Genomic DNA, 23,902 nt, shown 5'->3' on the forward strand with positions numbered 1-23,902 from the left:
ACATTCAGATGAGGGGAACTGGGCAGCCCCCATCCTTCTGCGACTGGCCTATTACACTTGGCATAATGTCCTCTAGGCTTATCCATGTCATTGAAAATGGCAGGATTTCTCCCTTTTTTTTTTAAGGCTGAATCATATTCTAACTTATTTCAAGATACGGGTCATTTCCATATCTTGGTTATTGTGAGCAACAGTGCAAGGGACATTGGTTTGAGTTCTCAATAAATACCCAGAAGTGGGATTGCTAACATACTGAAGTATAAAAACTTGAAAGCTTTTCCTCTGAGATCAGGAACAAGGCAGGGATGCCCAATGTCACCACTTCTATTCAACACAGTACCGAAGGCCTCTCCAGGTAAACTGAGCAACAGAAAGAGTTAAAAGGAGTCTAAATCAGAAAGAAGAAGCAAAACAATCTGTATTTGAAGATGACATGACCCTACGTTTAGAACCCCCCCAAAGACTCCACAAAAATTATTAGACACAATAAGCAAATTCAGTAAAATTCTAGGACACATAATCATCATACAAAAACCAGTCACATTTCTACAAACATCGAACCATCTGAAAAGGAAATTAAGAAAGCAATCCTATTTACGATAACATCAAAAGGAATAAAATATTTACAAATAAACTTAACCAGGAAGTGAAAGACTTGTACACTCAAAACTACAGGACACTGATGTAGGAAACTAAAGGGGAGAGAAACAGACGGAAAAACATCCCATGTTCATAGATAGAAAGACTTAATATCACTAAAATGTCCAAGCCCAAAGCAATCTGCAGAGTCAGTGCTACCTCCATCAAAATCTCAACGGTGTTTGTTTTTTTATAGAAATTAAAAAAAAATCATAAAATTCACATGGAACCACAAAAAACCCCAAACAACCAAATCAACTTTGAGAAAAATGAACAAGCTGGAGGAATCAAACTTCCCGATTTCAAAATACATGACAAAGCTACAGTAATTAAAACAGAGTGGTGCTGGCATAAAGACAGACACACAGACCAATGTGACAGAATAGAGAGCCCAGAATGAAGCTCACGCACATACAGTTGACGGGTCTTTGAGAAGGTCCCCAGGAATATACAATAGGTGAAGGACAGTCTTCAGCCAGCGGTGCTGGAAGCACCAGACACCCCTGTGAACAAGAATGAAGTCGAACCCTTATTGGAACCAAAAGCACAGGTTACAAAAGTAAAAATACACAAGTGGGACCACATCAAACTAAAAAGCTTCCGCACAGCAGAGGAAACCATCAGCAAAATGAAAAGGCAGCCTACATAATGGGGGAAAGGACTCACAAACTACATATTTGAGAAGGGATTAAGTTCCAAAATATATAAGAACCTCCTACAATTCAACAGCAAAAACCAAATAACTAATTAAAATCTGGCAAACGACTTGAACAGACATTTCTCCAAGGAAGATATACAAATGGCCGACATGTATATGAAAAACTGCTCAAAATCACTAGCTACCAGCAGATCAAAGTTCAGTGAGACGCCACCGCACGCCTATTAGAATGGCTACTTGAAAAAAGAAATCAGGAAGTGTCGGTGAAGGTGTGCAGTGAAGGGAACCCTGGAGCACTGCTGGTGGGGGGGATGTAAAACGGTGCAGCCCCTGTGGAGAGCAGTCTGGAGATTCCTCAAAAAACAGAGCTGCTAACATTTTGCTCAGTGTTTCAGGAAGAAGGTGTGAGCTCTGGGAGGCAGTCTGCTGTCCTGGGAAAGGTCAGGCTCCAGTTCTCCTTTTGCTATATTCTGCATCACTTAAGGACCTGGTTTTCCCTTCTTGCAAAACAGGAATAAGAGCATCTACCTCACTGAGTCACTGTGAGGGTTTAATGAGATTTCCATGAAAACATTCAGTTCTTTCTTCCTTCTTTGGAGAGTCACTTGTACAGTCAAATCCTCAGCCCGTGAGCCACATCAGAGAACACCCAGCACCGCGGGCCCATCTGGGAACGGACCGGGAGGGTCACGTGGAAATCAGAGGGCCGGCGGGCGGAGGGAAGAGCTGGGGGGAGGAGGGGCTCAGCCGGGACGTGTCGGCCCGGAGGAAGGAGTCACTGTGCACCCAGAGGCCACCCTCGCCCTCAGCCTCTGACAGCACTGATCTAAACCAAGACAGACGTCCCGCGGGCGTCTCCTGCCCCTGCGCCCGGCTAGTGCCCCCCCGGCTGCCCCACTGCTGCCCGGACCCTCCGTCCAGGGGCTTACTGACCAACCTCAAGGGGCGACAGTGTGGACTTCCTACAAACTGCTACAATGTACACCTCAGGGGCCACTAATTAGTTAACAAAAGATGGCTTTGACAAGTTGCAAAGGGTTCCTTGCCCAGACTAAAGGGGAGATGCTGCTTCGCTGTGAAAAACTGTAAACACGTCTTCTCCATGTCCTGCCAAACATATTTTTTTTCATGCTATCTTCACTTGGACAGACAGACTTGTGATCTACGGGAAGCTATGTTATGTTTCATTAGATGAATGGCTCTCGGTACCCAGCTAGTGACATGGGATCCCTAGGCAGGGACAATGCTGGAGGTGTCTTCAAAGATAGAAAGAGAGACTGGGGAGCATTAAGGAAGCCACGCACTCCTCGGTGTTTTCTGTCCGAATGTGTATGGTCACGAGCCTGGTTCTGACAGCAGAGGACCCTTTACCTCGGCCAGCAGTGACCTTGGCAGCTCAGCTGTGCTACTGAAACACTTCAGGGTGGAATTTGTTTTTCTTCACTGAACTTTAAGCAGAAATTCAAGTGCCAAGTCTCTGAAGCCGAGTGGCGCTATTAAGAGATAATTACTAATTATGCTAATTTGAGAAGTAGCTGCCTGCTCCTTCCCCGGTCACCTCGCGCGCGCCCTCCGGAGAGCGCCGTCCCGCCCAGGCGTTTGCTGGAGGACAGCGCGTCCTGAGCATCCCTGCTGCCTCTGCTCGTGCAACTGCCGAATGAGCTCCCCTTTCCACGAAAATAACTGAGAAAGCGGCTCCTCTGCCCGTGTTATTGTAGATTTACACGTGTAGCTCCCACCTTCGTGAGGAACAGAAGGAGCCGTGGCTCTGACGTTTTGGGGTGACTGCAGATGGCAGTGGACTTCTTGCAGCCGCTGAGGGTTTAATACAGCTCAGAGCTGTGCTTTCGCACCTCCAAAACCCTTCTGGTAAGAAATGAAAACTTCGAGGCAGTCTCCGGGAGTCTCATCCATTCATGTTACAGACGTTTGGTTTTGGATTTCCCAGGATTCTCGAACTGCCCAAGATTTTGGGGATGCAAAATACACCCTTTACAAAAACAAATTTCCAAATTATGTATGCCTAAAATCCAGTAAGAAAATTCCCAAAACAGTAATGTTATAAACTGTGTTGAAAGCAGATGTCTGGAATTCCTACCCGTAAGTTCCTCCCGGACAGAGCCCACGCTGACTGCCGGCTGGTTCTTTGCACAGCCCGACACACAACAGGTGCTCAAAACTGTTGCTTTATGCAATCTGGCCATTTTCCAAGCAGAAATACAACCGTTTTCATTTTGTACAAATTAATATGTTTGGAAGGAATTCACATAGCTCTTATATAAGCAAAAATTACATATGTTTGATGGATTCTGCTTTATACAAAGGTAAGAAATCACCAGGTGTATTATATTATTCATTCTTTTCCTTTCTTTTTCTTTGCAAATGTTTTGCACGAAGGGAAAGGGATGGGCGTGGAAAAGCACTTCACAGAAGTGCACCGTGTGCTCCCTGCCTGTGGAGCCGGTGGCCGCCTGTGGGGTGTGACGTGGGGGCCCTGGGAGGCTCCCCTTCACCCTTCCCAGAAACTTCTCTCTCAGTCTTGCTGCTGCTGACCAAAACCACCATTACACTACGTGTTCCACAAAAACCGCTTTCCTGCGAACACGCAAGCTCCTTCATTGTAACATTTTTCACTTGTACTTTTTTCGTTTATACTTCCCTGTGAGAGTCTATCAAATCATTGCCAAAGCCAACTAGGTGACATCAGAGTTTTAAAAGTGACCGTCAGAGGAAAATGTGTAGCTGGGAGGAGACAAGTGGGAGTCTGGTATGGCCATGAGAACTCAGACTGGAGACACTGGGCACCTGGGAGGAGGACGCACCTGGACAGGTGGGCTGGCGACTCGGGCGATGGGCAGAGTCGGCACGGGCTGGTCTGCTTCGTAAACACTTCAAGCGGAACAGCACAGAGTCCCGGGGAAACACTGTCCTGATGGCACTCGCCTTACCTGCAGATCCGTCCTGGCCGCGTGCGGAGTTAGGGAAGAGAATTGCATCAGGCCACACTGAGCTCGGGGTTTCTGCAGTTTGATGAGCAGGAGGCTGGGGGCAGAGCTTGGTGAAGGAACAGGGTGCTTAGAAGTGATAAACATAAACACAGAAATGCAAATTGCACGTGTGTGTAAATGTGCACAGCAGGTCTGCCCTACAAGGGTTTTTCTAGAAGGTTTCTAGCTGGTTTCAAAGATCATTTTTAAGGCCCCCCAATATCTTTTATTTGGCAAAAAAAAAAAAAAATGAGAATTCAGCATTTCAGGTGAGGTGCGACGAGAAGAGTTTGTAGGCGAGCGTCTCCTGTGCGGGAGTCTGTCAGCAAGGTGTGGACCAGAGCTCGGAGTCCGGGCAGCACTGAACACCCTGTTGGGAAGGCCTGTGCTGCAGACCTCAGGCGGAACAGGAGGGAGGTGGCCGGCATGCTCTCGTCCCTTTCCAGCGGGCCATCCATGTGCTCTCATTACTCGCTTCCCGGAGGAGACGGAGGACGCCAGTGGGGAAGCGGGATCGCAGCCCCCTGTGAAAGGGGCTCACTGCAGGCCCACGCCAGGGCCCAGCGCCAGGGTCCAGGGCTCGGTCAGCCGGTGGTTTGCTAACTGTGGTTCCTAGACTAAGACCGGTTCACAAACCCGAGCTTTCTTTTGCGTAAGGAGATCCACGTGATTTCAATTTAAAGATGTTCCATTTTTTAAAAAAGTACTTGACTGGATGTGGTGGAACGGTCTGTGTGAGGGAAATTTAAGAGAAGGACAGTCCTCCTTAGGCCAGAATGGTAGTTTAAAAAAAATGAACATTTAGCCAGTTTCCAGATACAGCTGGAGGCCAGGACCTGACAGCAGGGGACGTCAGGGTCCGGGTCAGCTTGCTCTGGGAGGAGGGTCACACGATTCAGACTGAGTTTACAGCCGACCCCGCAGCGCGCCTCCATCAATGCGGAGCAAGCCCCTCACCTGGAAGCAGGTGCGAGGGGCGAGCAGGCCGAGGCACCGCATCTCAGGCACATCTCTGGTCCTCGTTCATGTGCTAAGACCCAAAGGGGAGACGACTCACCCAGTGAGCGTCTCCAGTCGGCGGGAGCCCCTGCTGCTGGGGTCAGTGCTGCCCCCTGGGGGCTGCCTCCTGGCCAGGGCTTTTAGGGTCCGCACGTGTGCCCAGAACGTGATACGGCATCCTTGACATTCAGCCTTGCATGGTGAAGACGAGGTCTGGGTCCTTACCTGCTTCTTACATTTTTAACTTCAATCTCCCGAGTTGCTTTTACTCTGCCAGGTACTCCTACCAGAGGAAGAGTCACGCCTGCCTTTCTGGTCCTGAGGCCTCCGGGCAGCCTGGACCACAGAACGTCGCTTGGGCGCACGTCTTAGAGCCGGTTCTGCCTGGACAGTCTGTCAGAACTGGCTACTTAAAACACCAGACGCTCCAGTGAAACCGAAATGAGGTCTTCAACAACCGCGATACCAAGTTGTTACATCATACAGCCTAATTTTTTTCTTCCTGTGGTTTGACTGCTTTTACTGCAAAAGAAGAAGTCTCTAACTCTTTTACTTTTTGTCTTGGCTACCAGGAAGCTCAGAGCTTTGTCCAGAGCTCAGCTGCAGTAGTCATACTGTCTCTCAAGACTTTTCAGCCTGAAAGTGTATTTTCATCTGTGAAGGTCCACTGAACCTGTCTTTTATGGTGACTGACTGTATAATATTGTCTTTAAAAGTAAGCAGTAAGCAGGGTTTAAGAATAAAATAAAAGCTACTAGTAAATATTTAGCATCTTTTACTTTTGAATAATAGATTTTGATTGGTTGAGAAACTTTCAAGGTTATTTCATACTAAATGTAATAACGTATTTCTTTTAAAATTGTGGATGAAAATGGACTCCAAAGATCCAGGAAATGTAGGAATGTTTAAGTATCTTGATGCTGAAATTAATTGTCTCCTAACCCCTGCTGAGCAGGAGTACAACAATGAAGCTGGAGGCAACCTGGCCCATGACTCCACAGCTGCTTCTCACGGACGGTGCTCCATTTCTGCTTCGCTCTATTATTTTTAAAAGGTCCTGAAAAGAAAATAATATGCTAGTTCTTATTTATAAGCTATTGAAACAAAACCCATTCATTTTATGCAAGAAGAGCATTTATTAGATGTGTAGAGTGGATCCGAGACTGGACGGGCCGGGGGCTGAGATAACGAGGAAGGTTCCAAGCTGGGTGGGGGGACAGTGGGCCCCTCCATCACTGCTGCCTCCCTCCTCCTCCGGCTGCTGGGCCAGGCTCTGGACGCCGTCCTGGACAATCACATTGGTCAGCGGCCAATTCTGCTTTGCAGAAGGTGCCCCAAGTCCTTGGTTCTGGGCTCCGAGTCACGTCCCAGCGCTCAGGCTCCAGACACAAGGCACCGGCCGCGCTGGCTTACCGTGTCAGGAAGGTGACTTCTGCTCAGAGTAAGGACAGTAACCCTGAATCTGGGCAGCTACGTCCAGCATGGCTGGTGACAGTAATAAAGGTGTTACAGGGCCTAAGAAATGGGCGGTTCTTAGGAAGAAAATAGAAGCTTTAGATAGATTCAAGATCATAAACAGTCCACTCAGCAGCAGAGTCTGTGAAGACGTTCAACGCGTTCAATCACTTGGACGCCCCCTAAGCTGCAGGCCACCAAGCGCTGGTGCGAAGCAAGGCAGTGATGCTTGTCTCCCAAAGGTTTTAAGGCTGAAGTAAGTTTAGAAAACACCACATGCTTCTCTTCACCTGGGGCAGTCTCAAAAGATGCACTGGACTCTGTGGAGACTCCCAGCAAAGCAACTGCTGAATTTATGTACATCAGAATACCCCAAACTTAAAAAAAAAAAAGTCTTGCATGTTGTCTGGAACTTCACCTGGAAATTTTACTTCACTCCATTCTGCAGGAGCAGTGTCCTGCTATAAAAGCACTGGCCGACTTAACAGTCACACAGCTCTGAGTACTTATCTCTTACGGACACCACGGGTCTACTGGAAAGAATATTGTAATAACATGAAAAATTAAATGCTGTATTATACTTTAGTGAGAATTAGACAAATGTAAATCAGAAACGCCACACCCACAAACGTACAGGTGATGTAGTTCAGGAAAATACAGCAAAGGAGGGAGGGACGTCATGAGGGGGGTCCTCGAGTACTTAGTGGAGTAGTGATGCTCAGTATGGTTTCGTAAGCTACGGGGCGTGTGACTGATCAACCATCTAAATTGGGATGCTAATGGCACTGAAATGGGCATCAGGTCGAATCCGTCCCGAACGACAGGTGTGCCCACAGGCCACCTGGACACACCATTACCCTCCTTAAGAGACAGTTGGCGAAGGCCTGATAGTCCGCTGAAAGCACATTTTGAGACAGCAACTAATGTAGCAGTGAGCTGAAAAAATGAGAAGTACAGCATTGAGAAGGAAGACAGGTAAGGAACAGTGAGTCGATGGTCATTTTCTGACTCGTGCGTGCCCGGTGTCTTGGCAACACCTGCTCAGTGTGGATGTTCCCACTTGCAAGGTTATCAGGAAGTTTAAAACATTCATTGTTTTTCCTTAAATAAGTCTACACTAAATATCATGCATTTGATCTTTCCATTGATTCAATAAAAGTGATTCCAAACAGAAATAGACTCATAGACATAGAATACAAACTTGCGGTTGCCAAGGGGGCGGGGGGGTGGGAAGGGATAGACGGGATTTCAAAATTGTAGACTAGATAAACAAGACTATACTGTATAGCACAGGGAAATATGCACAAGTTCTTGTGGTAGCTCACAGAGAAAAAAATGTCTCAGTGAATATATATATGTTCATGTATAACTGAAAAATTGTGCTCTACACTGGAATTTGATACAACATTGTAAAATGATTATAAATCAATAAAAAATTTAAAAAAAAGTGATTCCAAAATTACAAAGCCATTGTGAAACTTGATAAGAAATACAATGAACATACCTGAAGGGAAAACCAGTGCTCGTCTGAATGAAATGCAGGGTGATGCTAATGACCGAATCTCAGTTTTAAGCTCAAGACTCCTGCCTTCCTCAGCTGGAGGGGCCTTGGGGTCGAGACTGACCGGAACAGGGTAACTGATACATCACCATTCAACTTGCGTAAAGAAGTCAAGTCACTTAAAAAATCAGGCGGCCAAGGGAAAGAAACAAACCAAAACACTGCAAGAGGTCAAAGTTTACTGTGTTTTAAGGGTTCATGCCGATGTAAAAAAATTCAGAAAGAACAAGTATTGAAAATAAACTTTAAAGCCATAAGCCCATTATGAGAGCACTTTCTAAACTGGCATGCTTTACTCTGAGAGATTATATTTACACTAAGCGACTTGGCTGTTCTGTTTCTGTACTTGTGCAAGGCACACGGGTGCACCCACACTCACACTCTCACACACACACACACTCGAAGACACTCAGGTAAGGGGCAACTCCTACTGTGAGTGAGGTGAGAGCTGGAAGACACTGCTACAAACGGAGTTTTAGGCGTTGTTCCTGCGTCAGCAGGGAAGTCCACAGAAGCCCATTGGAGCCGCGAACACCGACCGCCACCTGCGACCCGAGTCCCAGGTATGAGCTGCACCAGACCGGCTCCGGGTCCCTTCCCTTCCGTCTGCAGGGGTGCCACCTGTGTTTCCACCCCTCCTCAGCTCCTCCCGGGGCCCCACCAGGGTCTCCGACAGCCCCACAGAATGAGCGGGGAGGGTCTAAAGAAATCTGCTCGGGCCACTCTCCTCTCCAGTTCATGGCACGAAGCGGCCTCCCACTCTTACCTCTGGAGAAAAGGGAAGACTTCCAGGCCCACTATAAACACAGTGTCACCCAGAACGGGAGACTTGTTTACAAAGGAGTTTTAAAAGCCCGGAAGTCTACCTGTGTGTTTCTGTAAAATGGTTTTATAAATAAGATATTGAACAGACGGGAAGAACAATTTTAGTCTGTGCCCAGTTGCAAATATTCCCTTTCTGTTACTTTCCCTTTGTTACGTCCTGGGAACAGTCTGTTTACTCATGAGGGTCTCTGCTATTTAACTGTCCTGTTTCAAAGTTGGCACTTCCAGGCTCAGGCATCATATGCTGCGTTCAGATGTCCTGTGTGACTCTTCTCTCCCCAAGCTTGCTTTGCAATCCACTTTTCATGCGTTTACTCAGTGAATTTGAAATGGAACCTGCATGTTTACCTGCGGCTTTAAGTTGATTGTGACTTTGTATCACCAGCCCAGACCCTGAGCTGGTTTAATCTGGGAAACTGGAACATTAAACTCATCCTTTATGCAGGAAAGTGGGTGAAACCTGTCCTGTACACAAACACACATGCAAGGTAGGACAGAACGTTCTCATTTTAAATCCAGATGCACAGTAACCAAAAGGGTATTTAAATACAATGAGGGCCTTTTATAGCATTCAGATTTAGTTCCAGGGCTTCACTGAATGGAGAGCAGTCTTCATTTACACTGCAAAATATTAACTACACTGAGTGTCATAATAAGCCATGTGCTCGTCTGGGTACACACGTCATGTGCACTGTGCATGCAGAGGCTGTGTATGAACAGCACATAGGCTATGTTTGTATCTGATTTTTAAAAACAGAATTTAAAATTTCCTCACCTCCAATATCAACATATTAATTCATTGCAGTTCTTGAACATTTTTATTTTGTGCAAGAACTAGCATTTATTTTGGAGTGAATACGTATTAATAGCTGTCTGAACAATGAAGACGCCGTGTCCAAGTTGGTCGCACCGTCTGAGAGTTCCTTTAGCCTTCAGATCAGCCTGAAGAGGCTCCTTCAGCAAATGAAGGCCCCGCATACATGTGTACTTACACATATGCAAATACACCTACACACACACACACACACACACACATACACGTTACAACGTCACGAGCTGCTTTTGTGCTGTTCAGCGTCTTGTCTTTATGAAGACAGGAAGCGCAGAACCTTGGGGTTCCCCCATTTCACGGCTCCATGCCACGGCGTTTTGGGCACTGGTGACAATCCTGAGACTCCGTGTCCACAGGGCCCCTGAGTGGCAGTGAGCCCCTCCTGTCGCCTCACCCTCGGGGTCCCCTCCTTCCCACGACGTGCACTCACGGGATGGCTCTCGGCACCTACGCGCTCAGTTCCACACCCAGGAGCACCTGACTCTAACCCAGTGCCCAGCTTTAGGGAGTGGCCACCTAGCTCTTTGCATCGCTGTCTCATCCAGAAACACAGAGAGAGGGCCCTCAGCTGACGAGCCCCGAGGTTCCCCTTTACCCCCAACAGGAAACACAGGGCCGACCCTGCTCCCTAGGACAGAGAGCCCTCAGCGGGGCATGGGCGTGGCCTCGGCCCTCTCGCTCAGAGTCACGAGAGTTCACACCACCTTTAACTACAAACGGGGTCTTCAGAGGGGCTGGAAAGGAGGAGACCAAAGGCAGAAGACCATCAGTCCATGGAGGTTCACAGCACCACGTCAGAGGGCATCGCTCACAACAAATAATCAAGAAGAAAAAATACGGACGTTATTGAATCAAAGCTGGTGTTAGTCCAGCTCTACTAGTACTTCTCATCCTCGAGAGATTTCAGGGTTCACCTGCTAGAGATACTACGGTGAGGAAATGGAACATGAATTTTCCAGCCTGACTGAGGTAGAGATGACGTTTCTGGAGAGAGGCCTCTGATACAGGGCAATATGCTTCGGTTTCAGGGAACTTCTCTAAAGGTGAACAGACAGTGCTCTTCTGTGTGCCCCCAGATTCTTACATTGAAGCCCCAACTCCCAGTCCCTCAGAACCCTTTGGAAACGTGGTTCTACAGAGGTGATGAAGGTAAAATGAGGTCACTAGGGAGGGTCCTGACCCCACAGGACTGGTGTCCTTAGAAGAACAGGCGATCAGGACACAGACACGCACAGAGGGGAGACCAGGTGGGGACGCGGGGACAGAGGCCTCGGGAGAAACCGGCCCTGCGACACCCGGGGCTCCCTCTCCAGCTTCCGGGACTGGGAGGGAACACAGCGCTGCTGTGGTGTTTGTCAGAGCGCCAGGCTGACCAGCATACGGTCTCTCCACACTTCCGTGCACAGTTACCTTAGACTGACAAGTACAAAAAGACCCCTCGGCTCTAAATTTTATCTTAAAAGTTCATTACAGGTCACCGAGGAACGACAGACGTTTTGGTACTTGCTGTGTACACGTGTGTATTTATGCCCACATGTATGCACCTGAAATGCATGTGAAACACATGTCCCTCTCACAGTCTTACGTTTCAAATGCCGTTCCTCTTTTGCAGATAAGGCGATGGTGCAGCAGAGAAAAATTCCTGGGGTAGAACAGGGAAGTCGCTCATTTATTGAGCGACTCGTTTTTGGTTCTTATCGTCAGGGCCAAACGGGCAGTGGCTGATTACACTTGACTCATCAACACAGCTGCTGCAAGCCCATGAGCAGAGTCTCAGCAAAACGACTCTTTCAGGGTTTGTCCTCCCTGGTGTTTTGTTAACCTCTTGGGTGAGGCCAACGTTCTGTAGAACAGACACATCCCGCCCCGTGACTGCTAGCTCATGGACTTCGCCTGTGGTGTGGGCAAACTCAGCCTCCCCGCTCCTGGACCAGGGGGTCCAGGGACCTCACACAGGCCGCGTCACGCTGCCTGTTCCTAGTTACTTTATCAAGCGTGGAGGGCTTGCTCCTGCTGTGAACCCAGAGTAGAAGGCCATTCCTTCTCGCAGAACTACAGCGGGATAAGTCACTTAACATTGCTCCCAAGTTGGAGAGAAGATCACGGACCAGGAAGAGGACGGCCTTCCTGGGGCAACGCCAAGAGGGAACTCCAGAGGGAGACACTTACTGGAGTTGCAGGAGGTAACGTCTCTGCTTCGGATGTGAACTCTGGGTATTTTCAGACGCAGAGGTGGCTTCTGATACCAGTGATGAGAACCCCACACAAGGAAACAATATTTCAGGGTAGACAGACACAGTGGAGGGCCAGCTCAGCCTGACCTCCAGGAGCAGGAAAGTCCAGGCGAGTCCAGAGGGAAGACAGGTTCCTTGACCCCCTTGGATTAAGGGTGAAGCAGGTTTCAGTGAAGAGGCACGAATGCTAATACAAGATTTCTGCTGTGTATCATTTACAATCCATTTTGCACAAATGTATACAAATGGGATGTAGCATTAAACCCTTTGTATGATTTCAGTTTTATCAATTTGCATTTTTAGTTTTTCCCTGATGTGCAAGTTTGAAAACATCCCTAAGTGTCATCACCGAGAGAGACTGAGCCCGACGCACGGCAGCCGGAGCGGGCAGACCATGCAGGCCCTGCGCCCAGAGCTCTGCCTCCCGGTGACTGACGTGTGTGAGATGGAGACAGAGGACACGGCCGGGGGAGGGACAGGTCTCTCCAAGGTCATCTAATAGGTAAAACATAAGAAAGACCAGGAACAGGGGACAGGCTCAGCGCCGCGTCTTTGTCACGACGAGTCCCGCGACCACAGAGCTAAGCGACGAGGTGGTGGGTGCAGCCCCGTGGCTGCTAGGACCTCCAGGCGGAGGGGCCGCCCTTGGCCAAGGAGGAGGCCGAGGCATGTCACGAGGCAGGCTCCTGGTTTCCGAGTTTGCCGGGCCCGGTGCGAGGCCTCTGTGCTGCACAGACGGGCCGATGCTCGCCCTCAGCAGGGGACAGAGGGGGACTTCTGCGACCCGAGACGCAGGACGCAGCTGTCTGTGGGTGGTCTCGGAGGAGTCCAGGCACGGGCTGCAGGCGTGGGAGGACAGACGTGCCCCCGCGAGGCTGGCCGCGATGGGCCTCTGTGCCCAAGCTGGGGGCACGGGAGGGGTGCCAGGCTTGTGGACACGAACCTCTGGAATTTGTTTGGTCTGAGGTCCCATGTCACTCCACCACAACAGTGTCCGTGAGCACACAGCACGGCTGGTTTGGCCAACACCTGGTGTGTCTTGCCAGCCTTCTGAAAGGGGGTTTGTGAGATACCTCTGCAGCACAGACTCCGGGAAGCTGGGACCACAATGAGCCGCAGCTTCCGGCTCTCTTAGAACGTCTCTGGAGCTTCTGCGACTTAAATCCTGCCATTTAGCCAGTGGCTGACACATAAAGCTGTCCATAAATGTTTGCTGAATGAATAAATTCAAATTTACATAGCAATGACTTATAAATAAGTCAGTCGGTGCCCTTTATACATTTTTGGTCTAAATCTGATAATTAACTCTGCAGGCACCACTCATTGATGGGGGACCGTGAGAGAGCCTGTGCACTAACTTCTGGAAACACAGCGAGCACACCTGGCCCCCCCCTGGAGAAACCACCAGGCATGCAGCCCCACAGCCGCCAGTCAGACCTGCAGACGGCTCCACAAAACCAGCGTGGGAGAGGCCCCCTTCCCGAGCGGTCGTCACCCCCAAGGGGGCCCCTGAGACCATCCCACTCACAGGCCCCCCCCAGTGTTTGTCCCCTGTGTAAACTGCAGCAGCGCATGCGATCACACCCAGTCTCCTTACATCTTCCCTTTTACTAGGTTCTGACTATTTTTTTGCACAACCCTTATTTCAAAAATGAAATCAGTTTTCTCAGCGGATTTTAATTGAGCAGCTACTATGTTTTGACACTGTGGAGAGAATGTAAATGCTCAAACCTAAAGGGGTTTGTATTTTACTGATTTAGTTTTGATATAAGAGGCTTCACCAAATGATAAAAGAAATACAACAGAAATTCAGTTTCGTAATATGTGTGATAATACTGTGCATTTAAACAAATTCCCATAGGGCCTCACGGCACTGGGGTCGTGGCGGGTCGTCTTTGTCTGATTTTACTTTTGTTTGTCTATATCCCCAAATCCAATATAAGCTCTGAGAGGATCCTGCCGACTTTTTTCCCTTGTGTCTTTTCAGTTCTGAGCTGTCACCCAGCCCCTGGTAGGAGCCCGAGGAGACCCAACTGCAAATGAGTGAGAGGTACGTACACACGTCAAACAAACCCCGTCTGAACTGACATACAGTGTTTAAGGCAAAGTGCAAACAGAGCAGATCTGGACCTCATGTGCCACACTTTTCAACAAAGCGCCCCTCCTGTTTCGGAAGATACAGAAAATAAGACGCAGGCAGAGGAACTCTGACCTGAGCAGAGGAAGGAGGAGGTTCACAGGTTACTCCCTGCCCCCTCCCTCCCCTCTATTAAGACCCCTTCCTGCCGCCACAGTTTCTGTTTCTGTCTTACGTTACGGTGTAAGAGGACAGATTAATTTTTATTAGAGACAGAGACAAAAAGATTTATTTCACTTCATGGAATTTTAATTTTTTTAAATGATGTTTTCCTTAAATTGATATTTTCATCAATACTAAAAAGCATGATTATAAACCAAAGGGATTTTTTTCAGCATCTCTCAAGGAGTTTCTGATCTCAGTTTAGTCAAGATTTTTTTTCTATACGTGATTTTTAAAATATTCATTTAAAAACGAGTATATATTAGACATCCATTGTTCCAGACAGCTGATGGAGAATCTTAATATTTCAATATTCACTATTTCAATAAATACTTATATGTATTTCAAATCGTGAGTCTGTCATCTGTATATACGACATGCCTAGATTAAGAATCTCCAGAAAGTACAATTTTTAATGACTTGAATTCTATTCATTATCTACATGCAAAAGCCTAAATTATACTTTAACTTCTCTAAAATTAAAACACTCAAGTGGTAACAATTAAATTATATAAACGTTCCCATTGTTTAGATCTTAAAAAAACAGCCTCAGAGTCCTAAATACTCGCGAAGAAAGTGTTTCCCTGGGTTGCAAGCAGCGCTGAACAGACACCGCCCACAGCCCTGCCAGGCCTGGCGCGGGCCTGGGCCGACACAGGCACTGCCGCCAGGGCCACGTCAGACAGCGCGGCACCTGCTCGCAGGCCACACCGTTCCAGGGCTGTCCACGTTAGTACGTCCCCGCGCTGCTGTCTCCGAGTGTTTACAAAGCTACTATTTACCCTAGGGACATGGCAATGATTTTTATTTCCAATTTACTTCTTCTTCAGAGAGAAAATTAGCAGCATGGATGCATTTGAATTTTTAAAATTTCTCCTTGAACCGTTACGTTTTGAATTAAAAAGTCACTTTCTGTTAGAGCCCGGATGGCCCTTTGCAGACTTTCACCTGCAGTATTAATATTTGGAGTTGAAATACAAATAAAATATCTCTATGTCTGTGGTTAAAGCAGGCCTTCCGTGCTTTACTCACCTAAGGAGCAGTAAAAGGTATTCTCCTTAATGCTCTTTTGCTCAACACCAAATTTATAAGATATCTCTTCTAAACTGTACCTGACCGTGCCTGGGCCGCCCGCCACGTTTCGCAGAAAGGGAGCGTGCTTCCTTTAAGGACGCAGAGTGCCACCGCCATAAGCCAAACGCGGGGCAGCATCTGCTGCAGACAGGGATGAGCGAGCCCAGCCAGACCCGCGGGTGGGGGAGGTCAAAATCCATTCTGCTGACATTTCTGTCATGTTTATTAAATTGGACTTTTCCAAAAGCAATTAAACTTTTAGGAAACACTGCATTAATTTCAAAGAAAGGGCATCTGTGCACTTCCGACGGACCTAGACTGGCAACATTGTTTTCCGATCCGTTATTGCTGTCCCAGGTGTCTGCTGTGAGCCACTGCCTCAGGATTCGCAAGTCCTGCTTCTCGTCTGTTTCTAACAGCAGGAAGGGTACGACTTGGGGGAGCATCTTTGACCGGGGACAGGCTCTAGCTCCGGAGAGCCAGGTCGCGTCCTATTTTGGGGCCGTATTTGAGAAGTCATGTGAGACATCCCAAAGTGACGAGGCAGCTCTTCCGGGTATAGGCAAGGGAAACAAGAATTAGAGATTTCATCTCAAATAAATGGAGCGGCAAAGATTAATTAAATCTATAAAATTCTCCAAAGCACATCCCGGTTGAGGTATTTAAAGGACCCCTCTACTGCGTGCGATCACCTGGAGGCCTGAGCTAACATCTGGGTGTAACAGTCACCTGCATCTAGCAGAGACCAGAGAAGAGGGTTCACTAATACGTTCTGAGCAATACTAGTTTCACTTACTATCCCAATGGCGAAACAGCAACCGAAGCCTTGCTCTCTTTGGTGACTATGTTCCCTGTGGGCACTGTTCTAAAAGCCTTCGAGGAATGCCTTTACCCAGAGTTTTGCCAAGTTGAACAGGTAACTGCACTGTAAATGACAGCTGTCCTGTCCCACCTTTTGTCTACACCGCCAGCTCCTCTCCCGAGTCATGGGGGGTTTGACCCTGGCAGGTGTGGACACGAGCTGCAACTTTTCAGCCTGAGACCAGCGACTGTGAGCGCTCGCGCTGGGGCTTCGCTGGCGGGTACACAGACTCCCCTCTCTGCGGCGAAGCCACCCCTGGGGCCGCCTCCAGTCCTGTGATTCTGAGTGAACACAGCTTTAAAAGGGCTTTTAAAATTTCATCGCTTAGGGATTCAGAAGAAACGGTCTTAAAATCTAAAAGTCACCTGAGCATTTGTATGTCTCTTCCATCTTAAACATGAATGCTACTTTTCATCATTATAAACGCTCCGTTTATTGGGCGCTATTTCTTAATCAAGCACAAAATGCCCTCTTTAGTACGAACACAAAACTTACATGACCTGCTAGCTATTTTTTGAAATTTAAAAAATTCCGACGTTAACTGTTGATAATTTCCATAATTTAAACAGATGGCAGTGAACTTGTGTGTGTGTTTTATGACACAAAGGACACACTTATTAGCCACTTGCTTACCAGCTGTGTTCACTCCTCACCGGTAAGATAACAAAATGAAATTATTTTGCGGCCCTTCAGACTTCACTCCTGTAGCTGGAGTAAGAGGGAACTCAGGCACTCAGATTAACTCATTTCCAAATATTCATCGTTCTCCGGAAAAAGAGTCTGCTGTCTTTGTGAGTGGCCACGTTTGCTCTGGGGAAGATGACTGACATCTTAAAAAGCAAACACAGCCACTTCCAGGCTGCTGTTTTTCGGGTGCGGTTCCCCGGAAAATGGGTTTGCTCACAGATCTGCGGATGGAGATTTTGGGCTCGAAGGGCTGCATCTGCAGTGATGCTGCTTACACAAAACCAGGAAATCGGACGCAACAGCCCCCTGCCCCCAGTTCCTTTTAAATAAACAAGGAAATAAAATTTTAATCACCCAAGAGGGGTATTTGGAACCAAGGCAGTCACACGCACGAGCACAAGAGTCCTCACATTTAAAGATTTCTAAGTGTGCCCTCCCCTTTCCGTCTCCTGAAGTCCCGCAGGAGCATATCAGATTCACGTGTCAATCAAGAATTAAGCAGATGTTTCCCCTCTTTTTGCAAGCAGTGTCCCTTTCTTTGATAATGATACATTCTGAAGGGAATTATAATATATTAATAGCTAGCAGTAAACAATGCTCTTTGCATAATCCAGTATTTAACAGCATGCACATCTGTATTTCAGTGCAGGGGCCATATAACTAAAAAGACAGGGGTTAATTCAGCCTCACTCGACTTCCAGAGACTCGGCCACACGAGGCGGGTCTCGCTGCACGCAGGCAGCCGGTCGCGGTGGGGCTTTTCCTTGGGATGTCCAAGCTCGTGGACGTGCCAACACACAGCAGTTTGAGTGTTTTGTGAAGGACAGCGTGCTTTTCATGTTTTACTTGGCATTCATCTTTTTTCTTTTTTCAGTGTAGGAATGCCATAATAAGTGCTTTTAAATCTTGCTTTCCACGTGAAAATTTATCCTTTTAGAAATCTTGTTTGCTAGTAATTAAGAGCCCCGTTTACTGATACAGCGTGCATCTAGAAATAGTATTTTTAAATGATGAAGAGTGTAGAATTATTTTTGGTTTTAGGAGTTGTTCAAAACTGTCTGTATTACAAAAACAGTGGCATTCATATTCTAACATTTTAGAAAAAGAAGCAGGCAGACATAAAAAATGCTCTGATGTTTCAGCTGTCTTCACTGCGTGTATATGTATACATGTACACACATACAACAACAAACACTTACGGGTTTTAAATTGAACACGGAACGCTTTTGGAGCATAATCTGTCTCTCTGTGCCTCAAGAGAAGAAAAATGTGATTTCCTTATTCTGCATTTCCTTGCGTAACGCTCTTCTGGGACAGCACTTCGGCAATAACCGAACCACCACTATTTAGCCATGGATATGTGAATCTCATATTTTTATTCTAAATTCAAGTTCACTCATCATATCTAATGCCCTCAAAGCAATCTCAAATTACTGCTATTACACGGGTCACCAGAAACCAGAGGTACTAATACAGATTTCAAAAAGAGGAAGGAAGAAAAAGCCCTGTGTGATTAGATGACGGCGAACAGTTTCATCAGTTTAATTTTATCACTAAATCCAGCCCTTCCTCTGGAGTCGTCGGCGAGCGAGCAGGCAGCCGGTGCGGAGGCTCGGCTGCGATGAGTGCAGGCGTGGAAGCCCCACCAGCCGGCCTGAGACCTGCCCGCTGCTCTGCGGCTGCAGGGGGCTCGGGGCCACAGGGCACATCTCTCTGCTCCGGCAGCTCCCCGCGGACCGCGCTTCCCAGCGAGCCCGCGCCTGCCGAGCTCCCGTCCACGAGCAGCGCTGTGCCCGGGCCAACTTTCCTCCGGCTTCGCCCCCCCACTCAGCGACCACGCGCCTGCCTCCTCGCCACCCCCGGCTCACTTCTGTGGAGCCTGTGTCAGAGCCTCCAGCATTCACCCTGATTGTCTGAAACTCTGTGTCCCTGATCTGCCTGGAAAAGATACCTGGAATTCAAGCATTAACTTAGTTTGCTGTCAACGCCTCAGAGAGAGCGGGGTGGTGTGCTGATGCGGAACTCAGCGGGCCCGACCTGCCGAGCGAGCGCGTGCTTCCACAGCGTCTAAGGCGGGCCCCAGCTCCGAGGCCCGTCCCCTCTGTCTTAATGACTGCCGCTGGCCGCCTAAAGCCCGGTCCTCCTGCTCACCTCTGGAACCAGCGGAATTTGTATCGGTTCCCAGTCCATTTCCTAACATGTTTCTGGTGACAAAGCAATCTTTTCCCCTTAGTTTCCAGAAACCTCATTTATTTTGTACATTTTGTATACTCATGGGTCAAATATTAAAAACGCTTTATTTACAAAATGCATTTCACAGCTTCTTCTAGGAAAACGACACTCACCAAAGAAAGACCAAGAGACACAAAGCGGAACACGTGTACTACTTTAAAAATTGAAACTCCGCCTGTGAAGTCCCTCAAGCGTGTCACCGTGGAGGTAGCCAGCGGGCGACAGGCTAACTGATGGAACTGCAGGTGGTTCATCCTGAGACACGACACTGCGTGACGAACCTCCCTCTTGTGCTGCCTGCTCGAGCCGATGCTAATTTAAGAAGCCTTCGACCTTTTCCATTTTGTGTTAAAACACACATCTTTTACAAGATTCCGTCAGTTCCTTTGTAATGCAGGCAGGCACGACCACTCTGATGTGACCACACGGCACACTTGGCCGTGCGCAGTTGCCTTGCAAGGGGTTACCCAGCACTGCGGAGGGAGGCGCACCCCCGGGCCTCTCCGAGAGGCCGAGCAGGGTGGGCATCCTGCGTGAGCGCCCAGTGCTGCCGGGACTTCCACAAAGTCTCCTGGTGACACAGAAGCAGAACAAACTGGCGGGTCTCCCGTGTGACACGGGGACGTGAACGTGCCTTAACCAAGTGTGAGAGAATTAGGTGGTAACCCTGCTCCTTTCACAGCTTTTTTTAACTGCCTGTTTTCTCCCCCACAAAAGCCAAAATTGGACATTTCTTGTTTGCACAGGAAATGTAAGTCATTCCTAAGTCATTTCTAAGAGAAAGCCCCAACCAAAAACCAGCACACAGAGGAAACGCAGCAGCGGGCCGCACGAGGTCCTAACAAGCGAGCAGGAGGGCTGGTGGGCGGGGGCGTGCGCAGCCCATCCCTCCAGGTCTCTCTGAGAGGCGAACGCAGGTCTGGGCTAGTGAGTAATCTCCGTGACTAAGTTTTATTTTTATTTTTATTTTTTCAGACTTGTAAAGCTATAAACTACTCTGTGTGGTACAGTGACTAAAACATGCCTCCTGCAGGAAAAATTTCATTCCCGAGATGCTGGGCCATATGTCATCATAACGGGAGCATCAGAGCAATTCCACACTCACACGGCAGCCACAGTTCCGACTCCGGTGCCCACAGACTATTCTGACACTAAGAAGACACTGGTGAGAGTCACACGGAAGCCACTCTCAGAGCACAGAGAGCTCACAGCATTCCGGCCGACGGCTCTGAGAAACTAAGTTACCATGCGGCTTCAAGATGACCCTTGTTCATCAGAATAGGGGGAAACCCACACAGCACTGGCAAACAAGGTGGACACTAGAGCAATTGACCTAGTCACATATAAAAAGAACTCCCCGTGCTCATACTCAGTGGCTCTACCTAGCACTCAGCAGAGCCTCACTAAGATCCCTTAACAGCCATCAAAACACGTGTGGGTTTAAAATTGTGACAAATAAAGAGTTTTAATATTGGATAAGTTTAAAAGCTGAGGTGATTCTATTCAATTACTTCTGTTAAGATTCATGAATATTAGAACATAATTTACAGTCACCATCGTCCTGGTAGAAGAGGAAAAAAAGCACCTGCAGTAACCAGGAATTCTGCATAAACTGATCCATTCCCAGGAAAGTGCAAATAAAGAGCTGAAGTGCCCCATAACTGCTATTCTCTTTTCATTTGATCACTTACACTTAATTGCTAACTTTTCCCTAAAAAAGTGGATATTTGGCAGTTAGATGTGACTTCTACCACGGTAAGCTGTCAGCAGATGCCCCAGGAAATTCCACCCCACAGATAAATGCAGGCGAAACAGGAATCAGTACACACACCCTCATCACCCTCCCCGCTTCAGGTTCTGGTATGAAAATTAAGAGACTTGGTGTACCCAAAATGAAGCACAGAAATATGTCATATAAATTTTTCAGTCGTTACGGTTTACAGCCAATGAAGTCTTCTTTCAGATTTCTTGTTTTTCTATCCAAAATTGAATGCCTTCTAACCTAGCACGACTGACTGACATTTAAAGGTACAAAAAATGAATTTGGAGAAAAGCACGAATATCCATTAGCTTATATTTTCTTCTTACAGGTTTTCTTTATTGTAAAATATTATTTCATACTTTTCAATTTTAAATATTTAAATATACTAAACCAAAAAATTAGAAAATGAACACTTAAAGTGTTTCCTTTTTATCTCTTTTAAAAGAGGTTAGTTATTAAATTCTGTGATTTTTTTTTCCGATATCATTATCACTTTTTGTTAGCCTTATTTTTGGGCGACATCACAGATGTGTTTCAGAGTGAAATTCGCAGATAACAGAGCAGCCGCCGCTCATTCTAGCAGCTTGAGAGCTGACCTGGACTCACAGAATCATCCCCCGACCACCCCCGACCCCGACACGGAAGGCTCTGCAACCCGCCTGGGAAGTTGGCACCTTGCTTCCGGCCATCCCGACATGCAATCATAACCAGTGACTGTGTGGTACTGGCATTTATGTCTTCAAACCATACGTCTGGCTAATTTCTATTATCAGAAGAAGTCGAGAAGGACTCGGGGAGAAGAGGGGTCAGAAACGTGCCCTAGGCCACGGCAGAGATGAAGATTCTGGACGAGGACTTACGGCCCCAACCACACCCAGCACCGCACCCTGCGCTGGGGAAGCCGGACCGCCTGACACAGCTCAGGTCTGTCCTTCCAACTGTTCCTGACGGTTCCTTGGCCACTTAAAAAATACCAACACATTTCAAAGAACAAGAACTGAACTTTCTCCTGCAGACTCAGGACAAGGAGCTGCTGATCACAAGTCCCTCCCCGGGCAAGGGCCAGCGGCACTGGAGGAACCCTCCATCCTCCCGCGGGAGCACGCGGGCTGGGGCGGCACTCTGGGACCCGGCCGCGCTCACAGCAGCCCTGGTGTGGGAGCCTAGGGCTGGCGGGGGAACCCACTAACTCCAGGGGCTCAGCTCCGAGGTGTCGGTAACAAGGCACAAACCTGACAGGGTGTCCGGAGCAACCTGTCACCCGGCTGCTGCCTCTCCATTTCTGGTTCGCAGTTTCTCACTGTAACAAGCCGGAACGCCTACTTCTCCTTTCGTGTACTAATTTCTGCTTACTCCCCCAGACAAGCCGTGTTCCCTCTGCAGGTCCCAGTGTTTACAAAACAACAGGCACCACTCTGAATAGAAACCGCCAGCCAACTGGGGAGGCGGCTGCCAGGGTTGTACCCACTGCTTTCTCCAGGACAATTTGGATGGAGAAGCTGGCACCGGGCCCCGTCCCTCGTTTTTAGGGACGCTGGCTTGAGCAAGTGTTTCCTTTGGCTCTCGAGCTAGTGTTGCCTCCGCGAGGGTCAGAGGCAGTGCCGGCGGCCGGCGGCCTGGGGAGCGGGAGTCCGGGGAGGGCGCCAACCTCCAGCCAGAAGAGCAGCGCGGCCCCATCCGCCGCGTCTCTCCTCTGCGGGGCCCTCCGCTCAGCTGACCGCCCCCGGGCTTGCAGAAGCCCCCAGCACTTACAGAGGGACGGGACTCCAGCGCGCTCTGCTTCGTGCGACCGACCAGCAGCCCCCAGCGCCCCGAAGTGCGGCTGCTGGCGCCGGCGAGCCCGCAGACCGAGGCCGGCGCGCGAGCGGAGTTCGCGGGGGGGCAGCGCGGAAGCCGGCGCCTTACCTTTCCTCTTGGACCGCCGCCGCCGCCGCCGCTTGGACTTGCATTTGAGTTGACCGCTCAGCCCTCCGGACGCTCTGCTGGTCCCCAGGACGGATGCCATGGCCGGGACTCGGCGAGTGGAACGGGGCACGGATCGTTTCGGAAACAATTTCACCTTTCCTGCTCCTGCTGCCGCTGCCGCCGCCGCCGCCGCCGGTATGCGCTTCTGCGAATCAGGGAGCGGGTTCACTTTTTAGGACTGAGCACTCGCGGGCTCTCCCCCCTCCCTCGCCAATTGTTCTCTGTCACTTGTTTCCAGCTGGGCTGAGAGCCTGTGATCTGAGCCCAGCACGGAGCGCTCCAGGGCCAAGGGGCTGCGAAGGGAAGGTGCGCCCGGCAGTCTGGGCTCCGGGCTCTGGCCTCCTCCCCTCCTCCCTCCTCTCCTCCTGCCTCTCCGGAGCCAGGCTCCAAACGCAGGCTCCTACTTTGGCACCTCTGCTAGTTGTTTGGCACCAGCCACTTTGAAGCCAATCACGCAGGGAGACTGTCTATTTGCTGCTGCAAAGTCTAATTAGATCCAATCACGACTGTCTGCTGGCTCTGACATCAGCACCACCAGCCCTGTGCGTGCCCTGTCAGCTTGCAAACTCAGCTCCCGTTTGGGTGATGGAGCTGCCCAGGACCGTGGACAGGGAAGGAGCCGGCGCAGGGTGGGGGAACCGCGGCAGGCAGAGCCAGCTTCTCCCGGAGAAGCCTGAGGGGCAGCCTGCCGGCTCCCATCGAGTGGACACGGCACTGCACTTCCACACACTCAGAAGGATGCAGGGACCGTGTCTCTAGCCACACGGTGTTTTACTAGTTAATCCATGAGAATGCTTGTGTGTCAAGGGGAAATCTCTAAGAAATCCCCAG

At 48.9% G+C, this 23,902-nt stretch overlaps 1 protein-coding gene across 5 annotated transcripts in view; it reads right to left on the bottom strand.

The window, feature by feature from the left end:
• The window catches only part of ADARB2 (adenosine deaminase RNA specific B2 (inactive)), a 293,859-nt gene extending 270,390 nt beyond the window's left edge, over window positions 1-23,469 (bottom strand). For all 5 annotated transcript variants that reach the window (XR_010377898.1, XM_031444818.2, XM_064479282.1 and 2 more), the window contains exon 1: window positions 23,012-23,469. Coding sequence is in view for 4 of the 5 variants with exons in the window: in XM_031444818.2 (XP_031300678.1) it covers window positions 23,012-23,111 (100 nt within the window). In the remaining variant the exon portion in view is untranslated. The remainder of the gene's footprint in view (window positions 1-23,011) is intronic.
• Window positions 23,470-23,902: the final 433 nt, after the last annotated feature.

This window comes from Camelus dromedarius, chromosome 26, assembly GCF_036321535.1.
Source record: "Camelus dromedarius isolate mCamDro1 chromosome 26, mCamDro1.pat, whole genome shotgun sequence".
NCBI lineage: Eukaryota > Metazoa > Chordata > Mammalia > Artiodactyla > Camelidae > Camelus > Camelus dromedarius.